General features: G+C 45.2%; 1 protein-coding gene across 1 annotated transcript in view; it reads left to right on the top strand.

Moving 5' to 3' along the window:
• Window positions 1–1,087: 1,087 nt before the first annotated feature.
• SUSD4 (sushi domain containing 4) overlaps window positions 1,088–26,847 on the top strand; it is a 97,995-nt gene continuing 72,235 nt past the window's right edge. The window contains exons 1-2 of the mRNA XM_049776592.1: window positions 1,088–1,243; window positions 1,853–2,023. Coding sequence (XP_049632549.1) covers window positions 1,888–2,023 — 136 coding nt within the window. The 5' untranslated portion in view covers window positions 1,088–1,243; window positions 1,853–1,887. The remainder of the gene's footprint in view (window positions 1,244–1,852; window positions 2,024–26,847) is intronic.

Here is a 26,847-nt window from a genome sequence, read left to right as displayed (position 1 = left end):
CTTCTGACTTGCCTGTGGATAATTTCCTCGTGGCTATCCTGAACTCTCAGACCCGCCAGCTGGAAGGAAGGGGTTGCAGGTGTGTGGCCCCAGGGTGGCAGAGAAAGGCCTCACCATCCATCCATCCATCCATCCATCCATCCATCCATCCATCCATCCATCCATCCATCCATCTCACCATCACCCACAACCATCCATAATTAATATATATTTCAATAGGAGTAGAGGGTGATATGGGGGAGAGGGCAAAATAAGCGACTTTAGCAAGTGACAGTCCTCTGCTCCCCCCTCTATCTCCCTAAGACAACTCCCTGCAAGTGAGGGTCCTGGGGGCACCAGTTTGGCTGGATAAATTTGTCCCATGTCTTTTTTTTTTTTAATTGATTTTTGGGTCACACCCGGCAGCGCTCAGGGCTTACTCCTGGCTCTTAGCTCAGAAATCGCTCCTGACAGGCTCGGGGGACCATTTGGGATGCCGGGATTCAAACCACTGACCTTCTGCATGCAAGGCAAACGCCCTACTCCATGCTATCTCTCCGGCCCCTTGTCCCATGCCTTAGAGCCAACACCGCCCTGGAGGAGCTGAAAGCTGAGAGCCGAGTCACGCGCCTGGGCCACCCCAGGGCGAGCCGAGACCTTGGCGGACACCCGGAGGGGTTGCAGTCGGGTCCCAGCGAAGGAGGAGACCCGGCCGCCTTCAGTGCGCTTAGCGCCGGGACAGGTGCAGGCGCGCGGGCTTCTCATTGGTCGCGGCGGCGTCGTAGGCCCGCCCCTCCCTCCGCGTAGCCCCTCCCACTTTCCCCTCCACGCCGCGGCCGGGCTGAGTGGGCGGAGGCGCGTGCTCGCGTGTTCGCGCGCGCGCCCGAGCTGACACCGTCTGGGCCCCGCCCCTTTCCCCCTCCCTCCTCGGGGCCGCGCCTCCGCCGCGTGCGCGCGCACTCAGGTAGCGGGCGCGCGGGCGAGGGCTCCTCCGGGGCGCGTGCGCGCAGCGCTCGCGGCCGGGCTTGCTTGTCGTCCCGCACCGCACCGCCCCGCGCCCGTCCGCTCGCTCGGAGGGAGCCCGGGGAGGGAGAGCGCGGGCGGGGGAGCGGCGCTGGGCATCACCGTCTCCGGCTCCGTCTCGCTCGCTCGCGCAGCGGCGGCAGCAGCAGAGGTCGCGACGCACAGATGCGGGTTCGACCGGCGTGGGGAGGAGGCGGCGGCGGCGGTGGAGGGGAGGAAGCTGCATGCATGAGACCTACAGGTAAGACCCGCAGCCGGGCCAGGGGGACTTGGAGCAAATCCCGGGTTGCGCATTGGGGGAACTGGGCTTGTAGGATAACCCCGCTCCAAATCCAGATCCTGGGGGGTGGGGGGGGGGGAAAAGCCCGGGAGAAGTAGCTGGGGTGAAGTGGGGGGGGGTGTTGCTCTGAACCCCAAGAGTGCAATCTCGAGGGCCCCGGAAAAGTGTCTTTTTTTGCACCCCCGACACGCTTTTGGACTTGGCTGTCATAGATAGTCACGGCCGCCAGATCTTGGGGACCCTTTTTGGCGCCCGCCGAGCCAATGTGCGCTTGCTTCCTTTTGCACCCCGCAATTCTCCCCGGCGGCCCTCCCCTCCTCCATCCCTCCCTCCCTCCTGCACGCGCAGCATCCCGCGGCGGCCGTGGGGTGGGATGGGGTGGGGTGTGCGGGGACGGGGAAGCTCGCCGTGGGAAAGGGGGCGGGGAGGAGTGGGGATGCAGCGGGGGTACGCAGAGGTTCGGGGGTCTCTGGAAGGAGGAGGAGGTGGAGGGTGGCCAGCGTGCCCCCCTTCAGCCCCCCCCTCCCCGAGCAGAGCAGCCCGAGGTATTGTGCTCACTCCTGGTTGCAGACTCTTGCAAGCCGGATGCCCTCTGTGGATGAAAGATGTATCATGGAATGAACCCGAGCCATGGAGATGGGTTTCTAGAGCAGCAGCAGCCTCCGTCCCCCCAGAGACTCGTGGCCGTGATCCTCTGGTTTCAGCTGGCGTTGTGCTTCGGCCCTGCACAGCTCACGGGCGGTGAGTGACCCCATGTTGTCCGGAGGGCACCCCTTCTATACACACAACAACACCGGGAGAGATACAGCCTGGTATTGGAGATATTGGACATCCCCCTTCCTGCAAGTCGGTTTCTGGGGACCTCAAGGGCTTTGAGGGGGCCCTGGGTATCAGCCTGACATCCCCTTTGGCCATAATCCCCCCGGAGTTCCCAGACAGTTGCTTCTTGGAAGAGGCTCAGCTTCACTCACACACCCACATTTTGCTTCTAGCTCTCTTTTCCACTGGCCTCTCTGCCTGACTTCTCTGAAGCAAGAGACAATAAAGTCTGACCCTTTATTCTCACTTAAACCAGGAGAGAGGGAGAGGAGAAGGCCAGTTGTGGCACATTTGTAGTTAACCTTGTGTTTGTGGGTTTTAACTCATGTATATGTTGCCCCCCTCTTCCTCTCTCAGTGCTCAGCCTTTGGATCAAGGCAAGAATTGTGAGAATCATTTTCTTTTTCCTTGTGCATGCAAAGGGCCTGTCTGGAAACTGGACTCCGCAGGGCAGGCTTATTTGAAAGTTAACTTTCTCTATGCTGGGGAGATGGTATGCTCAGTGGAGGGCCCTGAGCGGACATGCAGGCTTTCCTGCAGTTGTATGGCTGGACGGCTACTTGGCTTTTCTGGGTTTGCTTTTACATCAAATTAAGTGCTTTTCTAAGAAGTACCAGGTGGTGAAAATAAAATTGATCACCTCCTTAGTCCATCAAAGGGGGTTCATCTGTAGCAGATTTGCTTTTGGGGGGGTGAGGGAAGCCCTTTCTATGGTAGAGGGTTGAGGAAGACAGTTGGAGAGGTAGTCTGGATCTCGGCATAGGTCTTGTCTCCACACTGCTTGGTTCTGTCCATCCTGGCTGTGCTTTCCAGATTTTCTGGGAGAATTGGCTGATGGGGCCCCAAGAAAGGACAGACCCTGTTTCCCAAGCTCAAATATTTCAAGCAGAGGAGTAATCACTGATCTCTGGTGGGGACACAGGTACTAGCAGACAGGAAATAAGCTACATTCATGTTTCGGAAGTATCGCCTGCATCAGGGGAAGAGGAAGAAAAGAGTAAGAGATTAGCCAGGGGAGAATGGGACTGAAAATGATGAACTTTAGCCCGGAATCCGCCTAACTTGTGGCTTAAGAGGCCTGGAAAATGCTCAGAGCATAAGGCATTTTTTGTGAGGTGTGCAAATTTGTGAGCAAAACTCTTAGCTTTGGGTTTTTATTTGGAGTCCGTTGTTAACAAGGGCTTCGTGTACTTGGAGTTTTATTTTTTATTTATTTTGTTTGGAATCCACACTCACTGGTGCTCAGGGCTCACTTCTGCTTCTGTGCCCAGGGATCACTCTTGGTGGGTATTGAGCTGCTCTGAATTGGACCTGGTCAGCTATATACACGGCAGGTACCTTCCATGCTGTCTGGCCTTTGGTTTTCTCATAGGAAAAGGCCAGTTTGGATGCAGTCAGTTAGCTTCTATGTGGTCATGAACATGAGAGGTATGTCTCACAATGACAGGGACGGAGCAGGGGCAGGAAGCAGGATATGGACATGGCTCCTACCCACCTCTCTTCTCTTGCTGAAACTTTCTAGCTCTCCTTCCCTTCGTTCAGCCAGCTATGATTTTCCATCCTGGTCCATGGATTCCTTGGAGGTGGCAGAGCCATTGGATTCTTTGGTGTTGAATTGTTGTTATTGTCTGTGTGAAGTCTGAGCCACATGGGATGTGAAGAAGGTGCTCTGGGGGGTTACAGAGATTCTTCCTCAAGAGTTTTATCCTCAACATAGGCCCCCTTCCCCCTAGCAGTATATGGTCAGGTCCATCTTGAGCCCTTTCCTCTGGAGGGGAGGAGTTACCAAGTAGAAAGACCCAGAACCTGGAAGGAAGTTGGAGCAAAGGATGAACGTCTCCTCTTGGGTTCAGAGTGAATGTCGGTCTTCCAAGTTCTTTGAACCCAGAGTGTAGTTCCTAGAAGAATGTATTTCATTTTAGAGAGTCCCTCCATGAAAAAATAGGAGGGAAGGAAGTTCTGGAGAGTTGAGATTTCAGATCCTTTTAGGGAGACTCCAGGAAGGTAAGAAAGTTCATTCTAGACCAGTGCTTCTAAAACTGCAACTAAAAGGCAGGTTCAGGTTCAGTTGGTTTGGGCAGGGGCCCAAGAATTCTCCACAAAGTTTGCCAGTGCCACATTTGTTCTTGGTCCGAGGATCACATGTGTGATGAGCAATTCTTGAGGCCAGTGCATTTGCACCATTTTTTCCCCCTGCACAGAACCACTTGGTGGAAGCACACTGCCTTCCAAGACATCTTCCAAAATGGGTTCTCACCCCAGATTTTCTATTTTCACTCCAAACCACCTAGGGCCAGTGGGCTGTGGGGGAGAAAAGACTCAGCCTGCACCTGATATTTAGGGGGAACACAGCTGAAAATCAGCCCTGTTTCATGCTTATTGACAAAGAGAAGTACGTAACCCTGCTCTGAAATGTGGATTTTCATTTTTGATTGCTTTCGGTGGGCATGGAGCATCACAAGAGCAAGATATAATGGCCTCTGCTAGGAAGGGAAAAAAGCCTTTGCCCCACAGCAATAGTGAGAAAAAGTCTGAAGTGAAATGGAGAAAATGATCCTATGAAGAAAGTGAGGAAGATGAGCCTTTTTTGCAGTAAATGAAATACCTGGCCCAAGAGAGCCAGAGAAAAGGTCATCAAACCAGAGCTTTCATGAGCCTGAGGGACCGTTAGGTGTTTCTGCCAAGCTGACTCTCCTATGATTGAGAAAGGGGCCACTGTGTGACCCAAAGCCTAGAAGACTAACACATGGCCCTGCTGATCTAGGATCTGGGGTATAGTATCTGTTTGTCCTCCCCTTCCTTCCCTTAAATTATCTGAGTACCCACACAGGCTGGAGGGAGAACCCTGATCTCTTGCTCTTTCAGGCAGCTGACTGTGAAGTCGCTCATTAGTATGTCCTTTTATTTTAAAGTGCATAGGCTGAGCTCCACAACCTGGTACCATTGGCACTTTCACCTTTCACTTCTATTTTCCATAAAACAATGATGCCAGAATTGGGGGTGAAAAAGTTGGCATAACTATATAGTAATAGTAGAAGAAACTGAACATAGCATAGTAATCTTCCAGACCTTGGCTTCTTTCAGGCAATAAATAATGTGTTGCTCTCTTATCTCCTACCAACCATAGTTGTGTAGAACACCCTTTTTTTTTTTTTTTTTTTTTTTTTTTGGGCCACACCCGGCGATGCTCAGGGTTTACTCCTGGCTGTCTGCTCAGAAATAGCTCCTGGCAGGCACGGGGGACCATATGGGACACCGGGATTCGAACCAACCACCTTTGGTCCTGGATCGGCTGCTTGCAAGGCAAATGCCGCTGTGCTATCTCTCCGGGCCCAGAACACCCTTTTTATCTAGAAGAACCCTTCTTTGCTCTTTCTTATTTTTCCCCCAGTGAGCAAATTTCCCTTGAGTCTCAGGTTAAAGGGCTAGAGAGATGGCAGAGTTGTTAACGTGCATGCTTTGCATCACTGTCAGATTCCAACCCCAAACACTACTCAGTAGGACCTTGGAAACTCCTGACTAAAACCAAGGTGATAATCCCAGCACCTTATTTTAGGCCCCTTGTATTGAACCAGTAGCCATATAGGCAAAGAATCATTTGGAGGGAGTCCTGATCCTCTTGAGCACTGCTTAGAAGTCCTTCATTACCCACCCCACCCCAAATAAGTCATAAATTGGCCAGGGAAATGTACTTGTTATCTAGCACCTGAAGATTTCTTGAGTACTGCTGACCACAGCCTTGATGATCCCTAAGCATTGTAGACCTGGTGCTGTATCACCAGGCCTGAGCCCCAAACTGCCAAGTCAACTATTTCTAGGAATGTTTTCAGAGCTAGGAACTCTTCTCTCCCACCACTTTAATGCCTGATATCTTACATCTTTACTTGTTAGAAGCCTCTCCCCTACTTGGCTCCCACTTTCTAAGGTATAACCCTCATTTGTCTCCTTTTCTGGACTAAACCCACTCAAGGCAGAACCTTGACTTGATTCATTTCTGTATCTCATGGCATCTGCCACCTGATATGCCATATGGGATATTGACCAAAGACTGACAAATGATACCACACCAACTAGAAAATGCTATCAGAAACAGTGTAGTAGTTTTATGCAGTGGAAGCCACAAACACGGTGGAAGTCATCTGGGAGGTTGGCGGAACAATCAGGAGAAGACATATCATTAGACTGGTTGTAAAGGAGGGGGCAGCCAGACACCTCTGGGTGGTAGTGGGAGCATGAAGCCCCTGTGGAGTGTGGAAGTGGTCGCATGTTTGAATTCTCTAGGGGGCAGAAAATGTCCTGGTTAGTCTAGGACCTAGCAGAGCTGCAAGGAATGTAAAGGGAAAGGAGGGAATATCATAGGGAAACCCCAAGGTGAGGGTCCTTGGTGAGGGTCATTGAGAATTTTCAGTGTCATTCAAAGAGACCAGCTAAAGGATTTAGAGCTGGAATAGGAAGTGGTCTGGGCACTGTGTTCTGGTCTCAGGCTGTGAGTAAACTCCCTTCAGGCTACCACTTTGTGCAACTAGTGTGGCAATTGGGTTGACTTCAGATCCGAGAGCTGGTGTCCATTGTATTGGTGGATTCAGCTCTGTTCCATCAGGCAGCAGTAGTCACTTTCTCAGAGACTCATGCTGATGTGGAGATACTAGCCTTTTGGCATTTCATTGGAAAGTTTCCTTATCTGGAAGAGCCTGGGCTTTTCAGCCAGTGCCATGTCTAAAAGTCACGGGTTTGAATTGTGCTAAACTAAACCTCTGAACATAAATCTCGGCTCTTCAACAATCAAGTATATTTCTTCTGCCAAAGGTCCCCTTTAATATAAGAAAAGCGTGGGAAACTTTCCATTTATCTACAAGGCGAAATTTGAATGCTTTTTGGAGACCTGAGATGGATTTCATAGAGCAAGTAACAAATCTCTCATCTTGGAGGCCTAAAGTGGCAAGTAGGAGAATCAGCGCTTCCTCAATTCCTGAGAGTAATGAAGAGTGTAGGTGAAGCTCTCTCTGCAGTAAATATTGATTAGATCTGGGAAGAAAAGCACCCAAATTATTCTGTTTCTAGCATCAAAAGCCTATTTCAAACGCCTCCAAAAGGTCGAGGGGACATTCCTTCCTTCCTTCCTATATTTCCCTCAGACAGTTTAAGGGCCCTGCATTTTCTGGCATGGGCATTGTTCAGGTTCAGCCTCTACCATTAAATATTGATGGACTTGGGGAAAAATCATCTGCTCAATTCCTTCCATATTAATAATATTCTTTGTTCTTATAATTGTAGGAATTTATTGGCTTCTGAACTCTAGAAACACTGGATCCCTTTCTTTCTCTCTATCCATCTCCCCCTTTTAAAGTACCTGTTGTATATATCCAACATCCCAAATAGGGTGGGAACTGACTTTGCCACTCTAGAAGTCAGGTTTCTTCTTAAAAGTTTAAATACAGATGGCTTGCAAAAAATTGTGTTTCCCCTACACCCCCCCACACTTTTTTAATTCATTGTGAAATGCAGAGTTATTTATTGATGCATTGATGCTTCTGGAGGATGATTATCCCAGACTGCTTCTATTTGTCTTATTTTTGCTAAGTTTATTTGGTGTTTGGGAAACGAAATACCAACATATCAGAATGATATGTCTACATAGGTCACTGGGATCATTGCCTCTAAAATGAGGAAAATAAAGGGGAAGAGAAAGAGGTTTTCTGATGTGTTTGCTAGCCCAGTCACATTTGGGCAAAGTCAGCCACAGCTCTTCGATCAGACATATCAACTATATACTGTCAGGTATCAGATTCAACATTTTTATGGATTTATTGTTCCCTTCTTAGAAGATCTAGCTGTGTTACTGCTGCTAACCGTGGATGATTGGAAAAAGAGGATAGTTTTAAATTGGCCAGTAATTGTGTGCAATAAAGTTTGCAAATGGTTAGTTGTAATTCTAATTTCAAACCCTTAGAAAGTTCTTACTATATACCAATGCTGTTTCCCACCTTCACACACATTAATTCACTCAGTCCTTGCCAGAATCCTACCTCTGAGGTGGGCATTTTTATTTATCTTTTTATTTTATATGTGAGGAAATGAAGGTCTGCAAAGATTAAGCAACTTGTTTAGGCTTGCCTATCATAATTGAGACCTAGAGACCCAAATCATTTTTCAATAATAAGTTTTCTCTATTTAGATGCATCCTCCTTTTTTTATTTTTTTCACCAACTAAGGAGTTTGGATTTGGGAAATATCTCAATGCCAGTGTTTTTCTTTTTAAGTCTCAATTATCAAGTATATTACATAGCATCTGTGGGTTCTTCCCCAGTTTTTATTGAGATATAATTGCCATAGAGTACTGTGCAGACTTAAGGGATACAGTCTTGTGGTTTGATTAAACAATGATCACAATAATAAGTTAACATTTATACTCTAGTTAACATTTATACTTTAGATAAAGAGAAAAAAATTTTCTTCTTACAGTGAGAATTTCTCCTTGGAAATTCTCCCTCACCCCGCAGCATGTAGCCATCACGTTGTGCAGTCAGATCACGCAACTTACCTATTAAATAGACATTCGCAGCATTTGACCACCTTCCTCCAATTTCTTGCCCTCCACCCTCATCTCTTCCACCTTCGGTAACCGCAGTTCTGATCTTTTACATTGTGAGTTTGGCTTTTTGGTTTGTCGATTTATGAGGTTCCACATATAAGTAATGTATTTGTCTTTGTCTGACTTATCTCACTTAGCATAATGTTTGTTCGTGTTGGCACAAATGGCAGGATTTCTTTGTTTAATGACGGAATAGTACTTCAATGTATATATATATATATATATATATATATATATATATATATATATATATGCATGCCACTTTTGGGAGGGTTCTCAAGTGATTTCAGAGGGTGCAGGGGCCACTCCTACTTATTCTTGGACAGTTGTGTCAGTGGTTCAGTGGTTCAGTGCTAGGTGCTGCAAGAGTAGCATAGCTCTGGCCCTGTGATTCTGAGGAACATCCGAGATATCTCAGCAGTGTTATGGGCTTCCAGAGCCACACCTGGCAGTGCTCTGGGCCCCTGTGATGCCAGAAATTGAGTCTGGGTTGGGTAAACATAACAGATATACCCTGTACTATCTTCCTGGATCAACCACTGTTTTTGTTTGTTTGTTTGTTTTTGTTTTTGGGCCACACCCGTTGACACTCAGGGGTTACTCCTGGCTATGTGCTCAGAAATCGTTCCTGGCTTGGGGGGACCATATGGGACACTGGGGAATAGAACCAAGGTCCGTCCAAGGCTAGCACTTGTAAGGCAGATGCCTTTACTGCTAGCGCCACCTCTCTGGCCCCGTCAACCACTGCTTTTTAACCATTCATTTGTGACTAGTTTTCATGACTTGGCTATTATGATAATGCTGCAGAGAACATGGGGTGCAGATTGCTTTTCTCACTAGTGGTTTCCCCCTCTTTAGATAAATACCCAGAAGTGACTTGCTGCATCATCTGGTAGCTCAGTTTTTCAATTTGGGGGATTGGTCTTACTGTTTTCCATAGTGACTATCCCTATTTACAGTCTTACTACCAACTCAAGGATTTCCTTTTCTCCATAGTCTAGGTCTTGTCTCATTTATTATCATGATGCCACCATCATGGGTGTGTGGTGGCATCTCAGTGCAGAGTTGATTGGTATTTTCTGGTGATGTTTCTATGCACTTCTGAGAATCAAGCCCGGGGCTACCATATGCATATGCATGGTAAATGCTCTACCACCGAGCCACATCCCCAGACCTTAGTAAGTGCTGTTGAACATTGTTCCTTTATCTAGAAGATGTTCATATATATTATTATTTTGCTTTGTTTTGGGGTAATACTTGGCTATGCTCAAGGGTTACTCCAGGCTCTGCACTCAGGAATTATTCATGATGGTGCTCAGGGAACCATATGGGAGACTTAATGATGCTGGGGATCAATCCTGTATTGACTGTGTGTAAGACTCTATTTCTCTAGCTCCATAATAATTGCATTTTTGGGGTGGGATTTTGGTTTAGTTTTGTTTATACTTGCTTTGATTTATGGGTCAACCCACATTGTTCAGGACTTATTTTGGCTCATGCCAGGGATCGCTCCTGGAGGTACTCGGCATATGAGATACCATGAATTGGACCAGGTAGCATGCAAGACAAATGCCCTACCCGCTGTACTACTGCTCTGACCCCCATTGCTATCCTGTTGCAATACTATATTATTGCTGTATTCTCTTATTTGGAGAAATGTTTATTCAAGGCTGAGGGAACTTCTGAACCTCAAACTCATACATTTCTCCAGTTGAGCTTCCTGGGTATAGTGATACAGTGTGTCCCAGGACTGCTGAAAGGAATCAAGGGTGAATGAATGCATGGTTGGTGGCTGGGACTCTGCAAGTGACCATTATCACCATCATCACAGTTCTGACAGTTTTCTGAGCTGCTTGTTTATTCTACATGCGATAGCCTGCCAGGGAATGGACCTTTCCCACTTAATTTAGTAAAGCATAATAATAACTTCAGCAAATATGTGCTTGGGGTGTTGTAATAGGCATTAATACTTATGGCCTCTTTCTCTTGAACATTTTTTAAAACGATGTTTAGGATTTGTACTCAGGGCCTCTCATCCCTGCAACCATGCAGTCTCTCACTTAGACTATCTCCCCAGCCCGTGCCCATCTCCACTTTGACTTCTAAACCCCAGTAAGATGAGAAACAGAAATTAATTTTTCTGTATATTTGAAGATGTGCTGTCAAGGAAAGTCCACAGTGAGCCAAAGGCCTGTTGGTCAAGATTCCTCTGTGTCACTCTGATATGGATGAGAATCTCATTTGTACCTGTTGAAATGCAAAAGAAAAATTATATCTGAGAGTCATGAAATGTAAGTAAAAGCTCCTTCCCAAAGGGGGAAAGTTTGAATTCAGAGTAAGATTTGATAGCTATGAAATCTTTATTTTATTTTGGGTTTTTGGGGAATCACATCCAGCAGTGCTCAGGATGTTCTGTGCTTAGGGGGCACTCTTGATGGTGCTTGGGATGTTTTAGTGGTACTGGGGATTGTACCCAGTTGGCCATGATGTACCATCTAAGTACTTACCTGCTGTACTAACTCTCCAGCCCTCTTATGAGATTTTTTTTTGGGTTTTGGGCTACACCCACTGATGCTCAGGGGTTACTCCTGGCTTTGTGCTCAGAAATCACTCCTGGCTTAGGGGACCATATGGGACACCAGGAGATCGAACCATGGTCCATCCTAGGTCAGCCACATGCAAGATCTTTTATGAGATCTTTAAATTTTTTTATTTTATAAATTAAAGCCTACTAGTACTATTCTCTCTCTCTCTCTCTCTCTCTCTCTCTCTCTCTCTCTCTCTCTCTCTCTCTCTCTCTGTCTCTATGTCTCTTTCTCTCACTCTCATTTTTTAGAGCCACACCTGGTGGTGCTCAGGAGTTACTCCTGTCTCTGTGTTCAGAAATCACTCCTGGCAGGCTCAGGGAACCATATAGGATCCCAGGGATCCATAGCAGGTTAGCTGTGTGCAAGGCAAATGCACTTCCCACTGTGCAATTGTTCTGGCTCTTCTTCCTTCTCTTACTCCCATGCACTTGTCTATCATCTCACCTTTTCCCCTAAGCTAACTTAGGTTCTGTTGGTATTATTTGATGGTTTAATATTTTGTTTTATCACTATTTTTTCTGTTCAGTTTTTTTCTCATTGTATTGTTTACATGTGGTAGATATTTAATACTCAACTTCCCCCCTCTGACTTACTTCAGTTCACAGGCTCCCTCAGCTTCTTCCATTTTATGGTGAATGGAAAAATTTCATCTTTATTTTTTATAATAGCTGAATGATATTCCATTGTATAGAGAGACTATGGTCTTTTTTTTATCCATCATCGATTGATAAGCACTTTGCTTGCTTCCATGTTTTTGCTATTATGAATAGTTCTAAAGTAAATAGTGGGGCTAATGTCATTTTTTTTTTATGTTAGTTGACAGTCAGACGTGGGATTGCTGGGTCAGAGGTAGGTAGGCTTAAGGGGAGAGGTAGTTCAATCTTTAGTTTCTTGATGTGGCTCCTAAGTGTTTCCATATGTAAGCTTTTGACACCTCAGAGCTGCTTACTGTGCTCCCTAAAAAGACTTGTTTGGTGCTCTATGATTAAGATACTGACTGTTAGGGAGACATTGAATCCAAAATTTTTTCTTTAAGAAAAATATTGTTGGGGCCAGAGTGATATTATAGTGGTAAAATACTTGCCTTGTGTGTGGCTGACCTAGGTATGATCGTGGAATCCTATATGGTACCTCGCGCCTACTAGGAATGATTCCTAGTGCAGAGTCAGGAGTAATCCCTGAACACTGATGGGTGTGGCCTCCAAGCCAAAAAACTAAGAACAAATTAGGGGGGAGAAAAATATTGTTGGGCTGGATTTGAATCTCTGGCACCACCTATGGTCCTCTGAGCACCACTAAAGGTCACTCCTGAGCACAGAGCCAAGATTAGTCCCTCAGTACCTCAAGATGAGACTCAAAAGTCATAAAACCAAAGGGGAGAAAAAATTTCTTTGAGACATAAGAAATTATCCACTCAAGAATAAAAAACAAATAGAAATAATTGAGTTAGTTGCTCACAAACTGGAATGGAAAGTGCATCTTTAAATAGCTTCTTAATTGAGGGTATTGTAATTGCTGTATTAATCTTAAACAAGGTAAATTGGGAACATTAGAGAAATAAAGTAGTCTTTGATATGCTTTGGTAAGGATGAAAAACTTGGGTGCACTGTAGTGAATGAGATCATACCATTCTGTTCTGGAGCAAAGGCATAAGCAGGCCCCAGGAAGCAGGGGATGTGGGCAGAAATGGGGGCGAACTATTGATGGCCAGGGTTGCTGGGGATAGAACCTGTTCTAAACTTGCTTGGGATTTTTTTTTTTATTTTTCTTGCGATAAGGAACGTATTGATCAAGTAAAAAGTATATAAGGAATTTTTTTCTTGCTACTGATAAAACCTTGCTAGATGATAGTAATTGAACTGAAGCCTCAGATTTATTATCTGTGAAATGGGAATATAATACTAGGTTCTTTTGCCTCACCTGATTGTCATCTAGGCTTTGGGGATGATATTTTTTCTTAGAAATGAGAGAAATTGAAGAGCTCAGGAGACTTGATCATTATCATCATTATCCCAATAAATTGAGCTTTACAAGAGAGAGGGTAGTAAGGTTTTGGGAATTGGATGTTCTCTGCTCTTAATTTTAGGTTTGAAATCAGTGTATTATCTTCTAGAATTAGCCATGAAGAGTAAGGCTGAACAAGAAGCTTCAGTCATAATTCTTTTTCTCAGAGTAGCAAAATATAAAAAAGATCTTATTCGTTTGATCTGATTGCATTTGTAAAAGATATAGGAGTTAGAGATTGGGTGAGCCAGTATGAGGGTGGTTCTATTAGGAAAAACAGTCTGTTCCTATGATGGATTCTTCAACACATCTGTGTTTATACAGCATTGGTCCAGATCGAGTTGATTTCTAAATTTAGTCTCAGCATGTAGAAGAAGTTTTGGGTCTTCTCTAAGCACATTGGATATTCTGATTTTCAAAATCTAATTCAGAGACTTGGGATGTTCTGATTCTCTGTAGAGGAAGAACTACAGGATCTTCTTGTTTTATGGAAATTTCATAGATTTCAAGGGTTCATGCTGTGAGAGGCCCTCAATACTTGTAATAGGCTCTGCCTGTTAACTTCCTCTACATCTCAGTGTTAGAATCTGAGGCAAGGGGTAGGTGTAAAAGATTTCCCTTACAAGTTTAAGGGATAGTATGGCAGTATCTGCTTAGTGGAAGATTGTGGCTGCCTCTGAGTTTCAGTTTGATTAAACTAAGTAAGGAAATATGTACTGAAGATGAGGAATAGTTCAGGGTGCTCTTTGGAAAGGGCAAATAGAAGAGAAGAAACAAGCAGCTAGAAAGACAGGTAGGTAGAACTACCACATCACAACTGCTTAGGAATTTGAATACTTTGTTCTAGTCCAGTGGGAGCCTTCTGACTGTGTTTTTAGGCCATCAGCAGGTATTGTCTTTGTTTTTAAAAAGACTTTTTTTTGAGGTGGAAATTGGAGGACAGATGGACTTTTTCTCATTAAATATTTATGGCACATCTCCCAAGGAGGAGATGAGGACTCTGGGGACCTGAGAAAAGCCCCATCCTCGGGGAACTTACTCTACTGAAAGCCTCTTGGGAGTTTCACTCATTGACCCAGGAGAGACATGACAGGGGCTTTAATTAGAGAGGAATACATGCCCATAAAAGACATGACAAAGGAACCTCTGGACAGTTGGCTGGGCCAGGGCGGGAGGAAGAGGAAGAGCTGCAGAGCCTCGGCAGAGTCATAAAGAGGGAAGCTAATGAGTTCATCTTGGATGAGGAGGTCCACGCTGACGGCAGGACATCCATGTGGCTCCATCTGCCCATTAGCAGTTGCATGCTCGCTTTGGTGCTCAGGAGAGAAATCAGAGCTGGAATGTCAGGTTAGTGTGTCATCTGCGGGGAGAGGTGGTGGAGCGGGGGAGGGCCAATGTTTCCCAGTGTTTCACAGTTTAAAAGGAACAAAGCAAGGGCTTGAGGGAGGTGCCCGGGAAACACCTGTATTGATGTTTTTCATCTGCGAAACCAGTACCAAGTGGAGGGTGAGGGGTCCTACTGACTCTCAGCGTGTGTAATGATGATGATGATTGCCATGATGGGGGTGATGATGTTGAATTGATAGTGATGATGATAAATAGCTTGAACCTGGTGTTGGATGGCCCATTCTGGTTTGAGAGCTGGAGCTTGGTTTCAGGATAAGGATGATGGTCAGGAATTGTGAGTTCAGTTTTGTTAGAGCACTAGGAAGCAAGGCGAGAGGGTGCAGCAGGAAGGCCACTGCTGTGGAGGGCAGAGAATCTGCAATGAGATATTTAAGGCTCTACTGCACAAGAGTCAGAACATTCTAAACCTTCATTGGGGGCACAAAATACAGGGGTGCACCAGCATCCCTGTGGAGACAGGAGCAACTTTGAGTATTTCTTCTCCAGGGGCCACGTGTGTGAGTGTGAGTGAAGGTGAGAGAGTGTATATATGCTGCGCTTGGGCTGTATTCTCAGTTCATGGGTGTATGTTGTCCCCCACAAGCCTCAGTCCTGTTTACTCCTCCATCAAAGATGGATCTTTTTGTGCTGTTCATCCATCTCAAATGGTGCCTTTGTCAGAGGGTGCGTCCTCTGTCACCCCACCTCCTGAGGCATGTCTTTATAACTTGAAGACTTCGGTTTCCTCACCTAGAGACAGGGCTCCAAGGTTGATTCCCAACACTTGACTATCTAGGGGTATCTGGGGTAGGTGAGCTTGTTTCATAAATCTCATAGGCTTGTCAGGCCTCTCTGGAAAGGCTTCGCTCTACTGTGCCCGGGATCTTTATTGTCATTGGCTGACCCTAAATCAAAAGGGACAGGTGGAGAAGGCTTTGCCCAGCCAATAGGCCTGACCCCATCATGGAAGCACATAATGCAGGCACCTGGAGCAATGCTGATGAGACATAATGGGAAGTGTAGAGCTCCAGGGGTGGGTCAGCAGTTGGGGGAAAGGCAAGGTTCTTCTAGCACAGGTGGCACTTCTCAAACACTGGTGGGAGGCGGCAGGTAATGCCAGTCAAGTCCAGCAGAGGCCTGGGATGTGCCTCTTCCTAAGATGGACCACATGTGTTCCCCGGGGGTCCTCTCTGCCTCTCTGCCTCTCACCTCACTGCAGTATTTCTCACTCTGGAAGTACCTGGCACTGCAGGCTGAGAACTATTGGCTGAAAGGAGAGTTATGTTGATCCCCTGGAAATCACTCAGCTATATGGGACCCAGTGCTGGGTCTCCCACTTCCCTACCTGCTGCTATCCAAATGACCTGAGGCTCTGAAGTGTCTGTGGACCCAAGAGTTTGAGATTCCTAGTGCTTTATAGGAATGCTGGCAAGCCTCTGTCTGCTCCTCTTTCTGGAATATTCTGGAATAATTCAGCCTGTTGGTCCTCAGCCATTTGCCTCACAGGCACACCTGGAAGGCCAGGGTCTGATCGTAGGGAATATTCCTTAACATCTCCCCCAGGACAATAGGGACTTTTGAATGAAGAGAAGGGGTCTGCCTGTTTTGGGGAGCTAATGGGCATCTGTGTATACCCCACACAGGGTGGCTTTGCTGAAAATCCCTGCTGCAGTTTTCATTTACATGGTAATGAGCGTGCCACATACTTGCCCTTTGTTGTCCCCATCAAGGAGGACCAGGTTCTCCTTCCTCTATAACATCAGAGGATGGAGGGCAGAGGCTTGAAAGGTGGAGAGGCTTAGGCCTGTGTGTGGTATGTGCCAGCACCTGGTGGATCTCCACAATGGCTCCAGGGCACACGCCTGTTAGTCTTTTGTGGCCTCAAAAATTGCTCTTTGTCAGTTTTCTCCACGTAGCTGCCTGGTTGTCTTTGGCTTTGATGCAGAACTCCATGGAGAGCGCGCCTGTGCCTGGAGCCCATTTTCTGTGCCTCTGACCTCACCTCCTATGTACCTCGGGCACTAAGACCGTGGCACTTTCTCTCCTACTTTCTCTGTGGATGCTGTTGCTGAGTGGGCAGGCTGGGGCCATGCTCTCAGAAATGAAGTAAGCTTGCAGAAGAGCAGGTGGAACCCCGTGGGCCTACCTTTCCTCTTGAAATTTGCTTTGTAACCCCACACCTAACCCCAATGTGCTTCCTAGGGAAAGACAGCCAGCAGCTCCCTCCTTGCCTCAGTTCCAGAATATTGACGAGGCTTTGAGGGTAGTTCTTTGAGCCTGAGAAACATAAGGTAGAGTGAAGTTCAGATTTCTTACTCCACCATGCCTGTTTCTCCTTGCACCATGGAGGGCTTAAGTTCCCCCTACAATTCCCCCTTTCTTGCGTGTTCCCTGGGAGCAGTGTACATCCCTCCCCTGTATGTCTACCCTACTGTACATGCCTGACTTTTCCAACTCTCAGGCTTCCTGAATTTGCTTCATGGAGTCTGGGGTGGCTAAGAACCATGGATGGTTTGATCCAGGGCTGGGTCTACTCAGAGTTTTACACAAAGCACTGGGCTCACCCACCGTGGCTCGACTGTCTAGAGCTGAACGGCCTGGTAAGCTGCTCAGGATCCTTTCTGGATTATGCCTTATTTCATACTTTCACTGCCCACTTGTCTGTCCCCAACTCAGTTGTATCCTTCTAGGGAGACAGAAAGGAAAGCCTGTTTCCAATACCACTTCAAAGTGGCCTTTCTGAAAGTCGGGTCTAGAGTTAGACCTTCAGCATTGGGTCCCTGTCCTGTCTGATTGTTTTATGTGTAGGGCAACCAATTCATCAGTCTATGCCTCAGTCTTCCTGCTATTAAATGGAGATCATAATAGCCACACAGTGGGTGGGCAGTGCTGTTGTGAGGATTGGATAGGTTTGGTGGGCTGTGGATGTGACATCATGGTAGAGTACTCGCCTTGCATATATGAGACCCTGAGTTTGATCCCCAGCACTGCTAAGGTAAAATAAACTAAAAGAATTAGGCTCACAGATGGGAAATTAATAGCTGAATTCCTGACTCAGGGGGAGATTTCAGTAGTGCTACCATCTCTTCTTCCTCCTCATTTTATTTGCTGTCATCCAATTATGTGAAGGCCCAAGGTCTAGGCCCTACAGCTGCATCCTTGGCTTTTCACCTGAGGTGTTCTATACATTCCTTCTGACAAATGGTCTAGTCCCTGTAGCTCAGTCAGGGTTAAAGGGCTCTGAGTCAGAGAATGTCAAGATGGGCCTTTTATTATTTCTCAGATCACTTTACTCTTAGGTCTGACATTTGGGGCTGATGGCAGCATGAACAGTAGAAATTGGCAGCAAGGACAGTGAGAGTTGATGGCCAGCTTTGCCTGTTTGGGAACTCCTGTCTCAGTGAATGACAGCACCCCAGTGTCTCAGTTTTCTGCTGAAGATTCAAACCTGGCTCAGGAGGCCTCAGGACAAGAGAGAAAGGCTCTTATTTTCATCCTGGCTTATGTTTATCAAATAGGAGTTTACTATTTACTGGCAGGGTGTGGGTACCTTCAGGCACTAACATTAGAAGTAAGAGTACCGTCCAGACTCAGGCAGTTTGAATCTGGGTGATGAATCTAGTCTCAGTGCTTTGGGGCTGCCATAAACAAAATACCCCGGATAGTTTTGGAGCTGGAAATACATGATCAAGGTTAACTAGCCAGAGTGATTTCTGTTCAGCTAATTTCTCTTGTCCTCTTGCCATGTTTTCTTTGACCTTGTCTTAGTTTGTGTCCTGGGAGGGAAGAAGAATAAGGAGAAGAGCACGTAGGGGTCTCTGTCCTCTCAGATCCTGACTCCCTTCCCTTAGGACATTTTACCATAATAACCCCCATATAAGCCCTGTGTCCAAATATAGCCACTGGGAGTAACTGTGAGAACTTTGTCATAAGGCTGTTAGGGGACTCAGTTAAGTCTTCATTAGATATCAGGGGAAAACAAACATTAGTTCTAATGAAAAGATATTATGAAGATCCACAGCTTTTTTTCTTAGCCAGAGAGATCAGAGAAGACATCTAGGTGGAGTTGATGCTAGAACTCAGTTCTCGGTGGCAGGGAGGTGAAGAAGGGAAAGAAGAAGCAAGATACAAAGGTGTAGCTTTTTACCTGACTTATGTGTGTATACATATGTACGCATACCTGTATATGTGCACATGGGTGCCTGCATCTATGTGGTATGCTGGTATGTGTCTTTTTTTTTGGAGGGGGTCACACCCGGTGGTGCTCAGGGGTTACTTTTGGCTCTGTGCTTAGAAATCACTCCTGGTAGGCATGGGGGACCATACAGGATACTGGCATTTGAACCATTGTTCTTCCTGGATTGGCTGCGTGCAAGGCAAACGCCTTACCACCTATGTCTATCTTCTTAACAAGCTTTTCACTTACCTAGTTACTCATGCATTTCATGAAGTCATTCATCTGACATGCCCTAAGCTTTGCTTTATGCTGACCACATGTAGGCACTGGTGTGGGATCCCATTTGGGTCTCGAAGCTCAGATTTGCAGCATTCTTGAATTATATCTCTGTAGTGTTCACAGTAACCTCATCAAACTACTGCTACTCACTTTCTTCATTTGATTACAACTTCTGGCCCCTCAAAAATCAATGTGAGTGGCTCCTCAGGCCACCTAGTGGGCCCACCGCTGATTTAGGTCAGGCAAATATTGAATTATTACATAGAGTTAAGCCTGCAGAGAAGTGACAGGTTAATATCTACAATAATAGGAAGCAACCTCAAATTATATCTGGAAGTTGTTTCAAATTTATCTTGTAAGGGGGGCAATTTCTTCTCTCCAACTCAGAATATTTCCTTTGTTCATTTTATTCATCTTCTGAAAACGTAAGTGGAAGCAAATGGAGCACATGAATGATTTATGGGCCTGGAGTTGGTCATGATGCCATGTGAGGCATGTGTGTGGGAAGGGATGGTACCATTTCAGTAAAGTAGAGGTCTCAAGCAGACTACAAGAAAAGGCAGGAGGCCCCGTGAATCTTTCTCATTCTTAAGCTAGCAGCCTTGTGCCTGGGCCCCATCAAGAGAAAGATCCCACCCTGTACATGCCCTGAATAGTTGGGAAGACTTGTGTTCATGGTTCTTTGAATAGGCATCTCTAGGCTTTTAGTACTTTCAGATGGATTTGAAACCTGAAAGGGGTTCAAGAACTATAGGCCCAGAACAAACTGCTTAAAGTCAGTTTGAGGCTAAGATAGTAATGATGCAAGAAGGGACAAGTTCCTAAGTCATCAGAAAATGACTTTTGCTTTCTGTGATGGCTTTTCTTTCAAGTTTTATAGGCATACCTGCGGTATTTAAGGATGACTCCTGACTGTATTTAGGCTTGCTCCTGAAGGGTTCAGGAAGTATTAGGGTTTTTTTTGTTTGTTTGTTTGTTCATTTTTATTTTGTTTTGTTTTGGGGTAACACCAGGCATCGCTTAGGGGTTACTCCTGGTTCTATGCTCAGAAATCACTCCTGGCAGGCTTGGGGGACCATATGGAATGCTGGGATTCTAACCACCATCTTTCGGCACACAAGGTAAATGCCCTACCTCCATACTATCTCTCCAGCCCCTAGTGTTAGGGTTTTAACTAAACTCAGTCACCTGCCAGGCAAGAGCCTCATACATTGGACTGTCCAGCCCATCTTTTAAAGCTTGGGGATTTAAACACCAATGGACAAGGGTTCAGGTATGCTAGAGAAGGTGCATCTGAGGGGAAAAAGTAGACAGGACTAATTACAAGTTCTTTGTAAAAGCAGCTAAACTTAATCCTTCAACTGCCCAGCAAGGGCAAATACTGGGCCATTTAGACAAATACTTCTATGGGGTGGGGGAGGTTTCTCTTTCTATCAAAAGAATAAATACATATAAAAGAGGTAGGCCGATCATTTACTCAACAAATGGTTATTGAGCCATTATTATGTGCAAGGCACTGGGCCAGGCAGCAGCAAGGGAGAGTCAGAGACGAATGACAGGCAGGGCCCACAGCCTGTGTGATTATACAAAATTATGAGTGGAAAATATTCATCTTTATTTTTCCCTTTGAAAATATGGGCAGAATGAGAAATACTCCAATAAACAGGCAAAAGCGATGCTTTTGTCTCAGTTATCTCTGCAATTCAGCATGTTGTTATGACATATTGAAACATTAGAGCCTGTAACTGTGATTACACTACTGTTTCCACATTATAAACGATGGTTTCGTTGCACATAAAAGTTGTATTTTTTTTTTTTAGTTTCTAGATTTTTTTTTATTGTAATAAATATTAGGAACTGTCCCTGTCTTTCAAATCAGTGGTCCTCCCAGTGTGGGATTTTGCTTTATGATGTCAGAGCTGGAGGGCCTTAGAAATGGCCTATGTTACTACTATAGGTGAGATCAGGTATGTTTAGGGTGGTGTGTCTATAGACTGGTATAGAAACTGCAGCAGGAAGGAAATTGCTGGGTTCATAGTTCTTTATTGAAGTAGCTAAGACTGAGACTTCTCTCTCTCTCTGATGGGCTTATCTATAGTGGCATTCACTGTCCTTTCCACAAATGGCTACTGTAACACTGGGACTCAAATCTGTGTGTGTTATCTGGATTTAATGACATAATACATGGAAAAGCACTTATAGCAAGTACTTGACTCAGGACACCAGTTCAATGAATTATTGAGCCTTTTGTTTGCTTGTTTTAGGGTCCCACCCAGTGGTGCTCAGAGATCAATCTTGGCACCAGAGACTGAACTCAGAGCCAGCTTTCTGCAAGGCAAGCACCTTAATCCCTTACCTCTTTGGCTCTCCATTAATTCATATAAACCTATCTAGTTCACTTGTCTTGGGCAGTACATTTCCTATTGTGAGTTGCTAAGTACTTCTAGTCCTTTTCCTCAAATATATCTGTAGGTCTGGGGACACTTGGGTTTGAACTATCTTCGGTAGAATTTTAACATGCTATTGACCTTTAGACCTCACCTCTCTGGGAAGGCTGCACTCTATTTACCACACACTCTATTTACCATACACTGATTCCATAGGAGTAGGAGTTCATGTGCCTGAGCCTCTCAGCTGGGCTGGGGACCCTTCAGTACACTTGAGCCATGGTTCTGGGTACACATAGAACAGCTTTGGCTGCTATGACAGGTTTCTGGAGTCTGATGACACTAGACATTGTTGGCTGGGACACTGTCTCTGTTTCCTGCAGCATTGAGTGATATTATCTCTGAGGAACAGAGGGCTGAAGTCTAAGCCCTTTTGTATGGCTCGCTGATGGCTGGGGCCATTGTTATGAGCCGCTTTCCTGAGTCACACTTGGCTCACAGCAAAGGTGGAAATTGGAAATGGAAGCAAAAGATGAAAGATGGGAGGCGGAACACTGCCTGTGGAGTGCTTCACGCTTATGGGGTTGCAATGTGAGGTTTCACTTTGTAGATGCTACGTGAAAGCTGTAAAGCTAAAGAAGAAACCAGACAACAGGGAGACAATTCACAATTTGTGTGAGACTATGAATTCAGCATCTTCCATGTCACCAAAAAAAAAAAAAAAAACAGATATGGGGATGATTTGTCATGCCTGGAGTCCGTGTGACAAAAACTGAATATCTAGAATCTTCACTGTTAGGAGTATACATTCAGCCAGAATATCTATTTTCCTGAACATTCACAGAGATAGAGTGTTTTAGTGCCCTTAGGAATTGGTCTCAAATAGAAATCTCAGTATTAGAAAACTGTCTCAGGTTAATTATTTATGCATTCAAGCTAAGTAGTAACTACTTGAAAGGGCACTAGTCCATGTTCTGGAGTGGTAAAACATACCTTCTGGAGAAGGTGGTTAGCGGTGTATTTAGGTGACAGTAATTCTCTCACCTATAATCAGGACAAGAAATGTAGGGAGATTGGCCAGTTGGAGCACTGTAGGGCCCAGGAATGAAGGAGAAAATACTTCTGACTTATTTGAGGAGAAAGGTTGTTCAAAGGAGATGACACTGAGTTAGGTCTTAAAAGGCATGTGCTGTTGCTACAGGAGAAAGTGCAGAGCAGAGGATTTATTAGAAAGAGTATATATATATAAGTATAGCCATGGGTCTAACCAGGATAGTTCACTGCCAGGGAAAAGACTCACCTTGGCTTGGACTAAGAGCTTATTTTAGAGACAGGCAGTAAGACTGGAAATAGTCGTATTAATTCTAGGAATAGGTTTCATTTATTTGTTCTCTGCCAGGCACATTTAACCCTATGGATTTGATACTGTTTTACGTACTCGGTTTCAGATGAACAAACACCAGCAAAGAAAGAGAAACTTCTAGCCAAGGGTAGAGAAGCAGGGTTTGTGGGGCTTGAGGCCTGCTCTCAGCCCCCACTCCATCACCTTGGCACCTTTCCAGCCCTGGGATGGTGGATGGTTGGGCCAGGGATGGATCCATCCTTTTTGGATATTCTCTCCCCAGAACCTCCTTGAGCCTTAATCCAAGGGTGGTTTAAACCCAAAACTGCAGGAGAAATGACATTATATATTGGAAAAACCTGTTTCCCGGTATCTTGGGAAAACCAGACTCTTGACATGGTTTCTTATCCAAGAATTCATAGAAAGCATTGGTGGGCCTCTGAGAATATCTAAGGAGCCGCCTGCTTGAGCCACGCTGTGAGTTCATGACTCTCTGCTGGGGCGATGGTGCCTCATGGGGGTTATGTTTCTGTCAGGAGATGATACTGGTCATTCTCTCTGTGTGTGCATATGTGTGCTGTGTGGCTACAGGATGACAACTCCAACACAGAAGTGCCCAACCCCTAATAGTCATGCATAGAGACTGAGCAAGTCAGATTCTAGGGTGGTTCAGCTGCAATTTTGGGGGCAGGGTGGCTAAAAAGGGATGAGGAGATCCTGAGGGAGAAAACTAGATGGGACATGAACAGGGCCTCCAAGTAAACTGCTGGACCCAGAAATGAGAGGAGAGACAAGGTTCCTGTAGACATTTCCAAGGACGAATTTGAGACAGTGGAGAAGACCCAGAAAGAAATGGAGCCTGAAGTCTCTGTAGTGGTTGTCAGGAAGACAAGAGTGGAATTATTCACTGTAATGGAGATGTCAAGGAAAAAAAAACAGCCTATTTTAGAAAGATGATGAGTTTGGTCTTAAGATATTTAAATTGCGACACACAGGTGGAATTGCCCAGCAGGCAATTGAGAAAGAACCGGAAGAGCTAAGTGGGGGCTGTAAATTCTGATTCTGTTCTCTCCCGGGAAGTGGTACTTACAGTCAGTGATCTAGAGGGTGTCTGTGTGGGAGGGAAGCCCGGAAAGTTGGGATTGAGGAGGCAGTCAGGACTAATATCAGCCCAGCTCTGAATTGGTCCTTGATCTTAGGCATAACCTGCTCCAGGGTCCTCCCAAGAGACCAGGGCACCATGCATTGAGGTGGCTGGGCATGTGACATTGTGCCAGACCACTAAACTCTGGGACAGATGATTTAGTAGGGGTGGTCTTCAAGATGACACTGCAGAGATTGGATGGGGTTCTTGAGGGGAATTGAAAACTGCTCCTGAATGAAGGAAAAGCTCTTCTATGACTCTGGGAGGAGACAGCATCCAGGTGTAATTTTGGGGATGTTCCTCCACCATGTAAAAGCTTCATTGTTCCTCCCTCCATGGCCAGTGATTCCTCTTCTACTAGGTGAGTGGATGTGAGTATCATATGAGAGTCATCTGTTTTTTTGAGTTTTATAGCAAAAGCTTTCACTTTCTTTTCCCTCCTTAAGTAAGTGTAATTACATATGGAGGAGCAAGAAATAGGAGGTGACTGAATGAGGAGTTTTAAAGAAGAGGGGAGAGATTATGTATGGGAAGTTATCCTTCTTTCTGCAGAATTTTTTTTTCTTGTGACATCCAAACTCCTAGCTTTGAACAGCACTAGGAAAGCAAAATGTCCTAAACTCAGGAAAATGGTCCAGAAGGACAGGAAGGAAGAAATCTGCCTGCCTTCAGGGCGGGGGGACGGGGGGGGGGGGCGGGGGGGGAGGGTTTACAGTCTCCTTTCTGCCCCTCTTTAGAGCTCCTTGTAATGGCAGTAGGCCTGTCATCCAATGGGAAATGTCCATCTTGATTAAATGAACCACAGAGGTGGGGAGCTATGATGTGGACTGAGTCTGCTGATGTAGAAGTCAGAATCTCCTGCTGGACAGGAATGGACCAAGCCTATGTTGATTAAGAAGGAAGACATTGGGGCTGGGAAGGTGGCGCTAGAGGTAAGGTGTCTGCCTTGCAAGCGCTAGTGTAGGATGGACTGTGGTTTGATCCCCTGGCGTCCCATATGGTCCCCCCATGCCAGGGGCGATTTCTGAGCGCATAGCCAGGAGTAACCCCTGAGCATCAAACGGGTGTGGCTCAAAAAAAAAAAAAAAAAAAAGGAAGACATTGTCCTTGCTAGCTCTTCAAGGGCAAACTTTGCTAAGGGCAAACAGTTGTTGAGCTGTTTGTTCAGCATTGTAAGTGTAGGCTGGCTCTTCCCTTACCTACCAGCAGCAGGAGAGCTTGATTTTCAGGGAAGGAATCTCTAAGAAAATGTAGTTTTAGCACAGCACGACTAGGTTACAAACAACAGATGAGTGGGGTGCCTGAACTCCTGTAACATTTAGTTTTAATAGCATGAGAGCCTACCCAGGCAGCTGGATCCTTTGCCCACTCCTACCCTGATTCTTGTAAAAGCACTTTGACCTGCCTGAAATTTGCTAACCTCCAACATTACATATAACAAGTACATAAAATACGCCCATTTCTTTGAAACAAGCTAAGTGATCTTTGCTGATCCATGTTAAAATCTATGTTTTTCTCCTTCTCCATAGTATTTGGTGCTCAGTCTGTTCACACGGAGTAGATATGGTGCTTCAGTGAAACATAGCTTGATTTCCCAAGAATGCTAACTTATATTTCTTTTAAACTATTGCTGGACTTCTGACTGTTCAGTGGGCATCTAAAGTTTTCTCTATGGTACAGTTTGCTTGTTCTTAAATTTCAGTTTATTTAAAATTTAATTTCACAGTAAATCTTACTGAAAAATCCACAGTATGATTTAGTTTTATTTTCTGAAGTTTGGTATCCTGGGCTTTTGAGGGACTGTGGCTCAATGGATTTGATGGATTAGTTTGGTGTTAGGTTGGGATTTTTTTTGTCTTTTTGTGAAAGTAGAGTTGAAGGAATGGAGAAGAGAATGAAGGAGTCTCGGTGGGAAGAGCTATCACGTCTAGTCACTAGGGGTTAGAGATGACTGTGGTTAATTGTTGGCATTTTCCTTTATGTAAGGTGCTGTGAATATATGTATATGTAGATAGATACAGGCTTATATATTCATATGCACATATATGTTTGCTTTTAAAGAAAATAAGCAAATTAAGAAAATATGTTACACTACTCTTTAGTTAAAGTTGGCTAAAGACAGTGAGTATAGGAATTAGAAACTTAACATGCATTTAGCTTTCTGGGCCAATACCCTGGTTTGATCACTCACTGACATTGCTATCCTGAGGACCAGAAGGCATCACTCCTAAACACAGAGCCAGAAATAGTCCCTGAGTACTACCAGGTGTGGCCCCAGCCCGATGTCTCCCAATTTCTAATGTCTCTTTTCTTTTTGTAAATATAAATTACTTTATTTAATGACCATATATTGTAGCATAATTGTCATAGTTGATCATAATACATCTGTTTCCAGGTAAGTGAAAGTGAAATGATTAAAAATATTAAAATTATTAAATTAGATAAAAGAAAAGAAAGAAAAAATAATAGAGCGACAAGAAAATTTGTGAAATGTATTATATCTCACAATGAGGTCATTAAGATATTGTTTGAAAACTAGTAAGCTCTTGTTGGTAGTTACTTATTCTGTTGCTTCTTTTGTTTCTGAACATTAGGTGGCTTCAGATACACATTTGTGTCTAGATTGGTGGGGATGACAGTATTAAAAATATTGGAAGTGTTGTGTGGATGGCTGTATGGTCCATAAATTCAAGGTACTATTTCTGATACACATTGTGGAATTTGTTTCTGAGGCAGAGCTGCTCAAAGTAAGTGATGTTGGGAAAGTGAGGGTGGGACAATACCCACACTCACTCCAAAAATCTCCTGGGGATGTCAGCCCAAAATCTGGCATACCTGGAGATTTAG

This window comes from Suncus etruscus, chromosome 7 (assembly GCF_024139225.1).
Source record: "Suncus etruscus isolate mSunEtr1 chromosome 7, mSunEtr1.pri.cur, whole genome shotgun sequence".
In the NCBI taxonomy this organism is placed as follows: Eukaryota; Metazoa; Chordata; class Mammalia; order Eulipotyphla; family Soricidae; genus Suncus; species Suncus etruscus.
The sequence above is the reverse complement of the archived record's forward strand: the minus strand, read 5'-3'. Positions and strand labels throughout refer to the sequence as shown.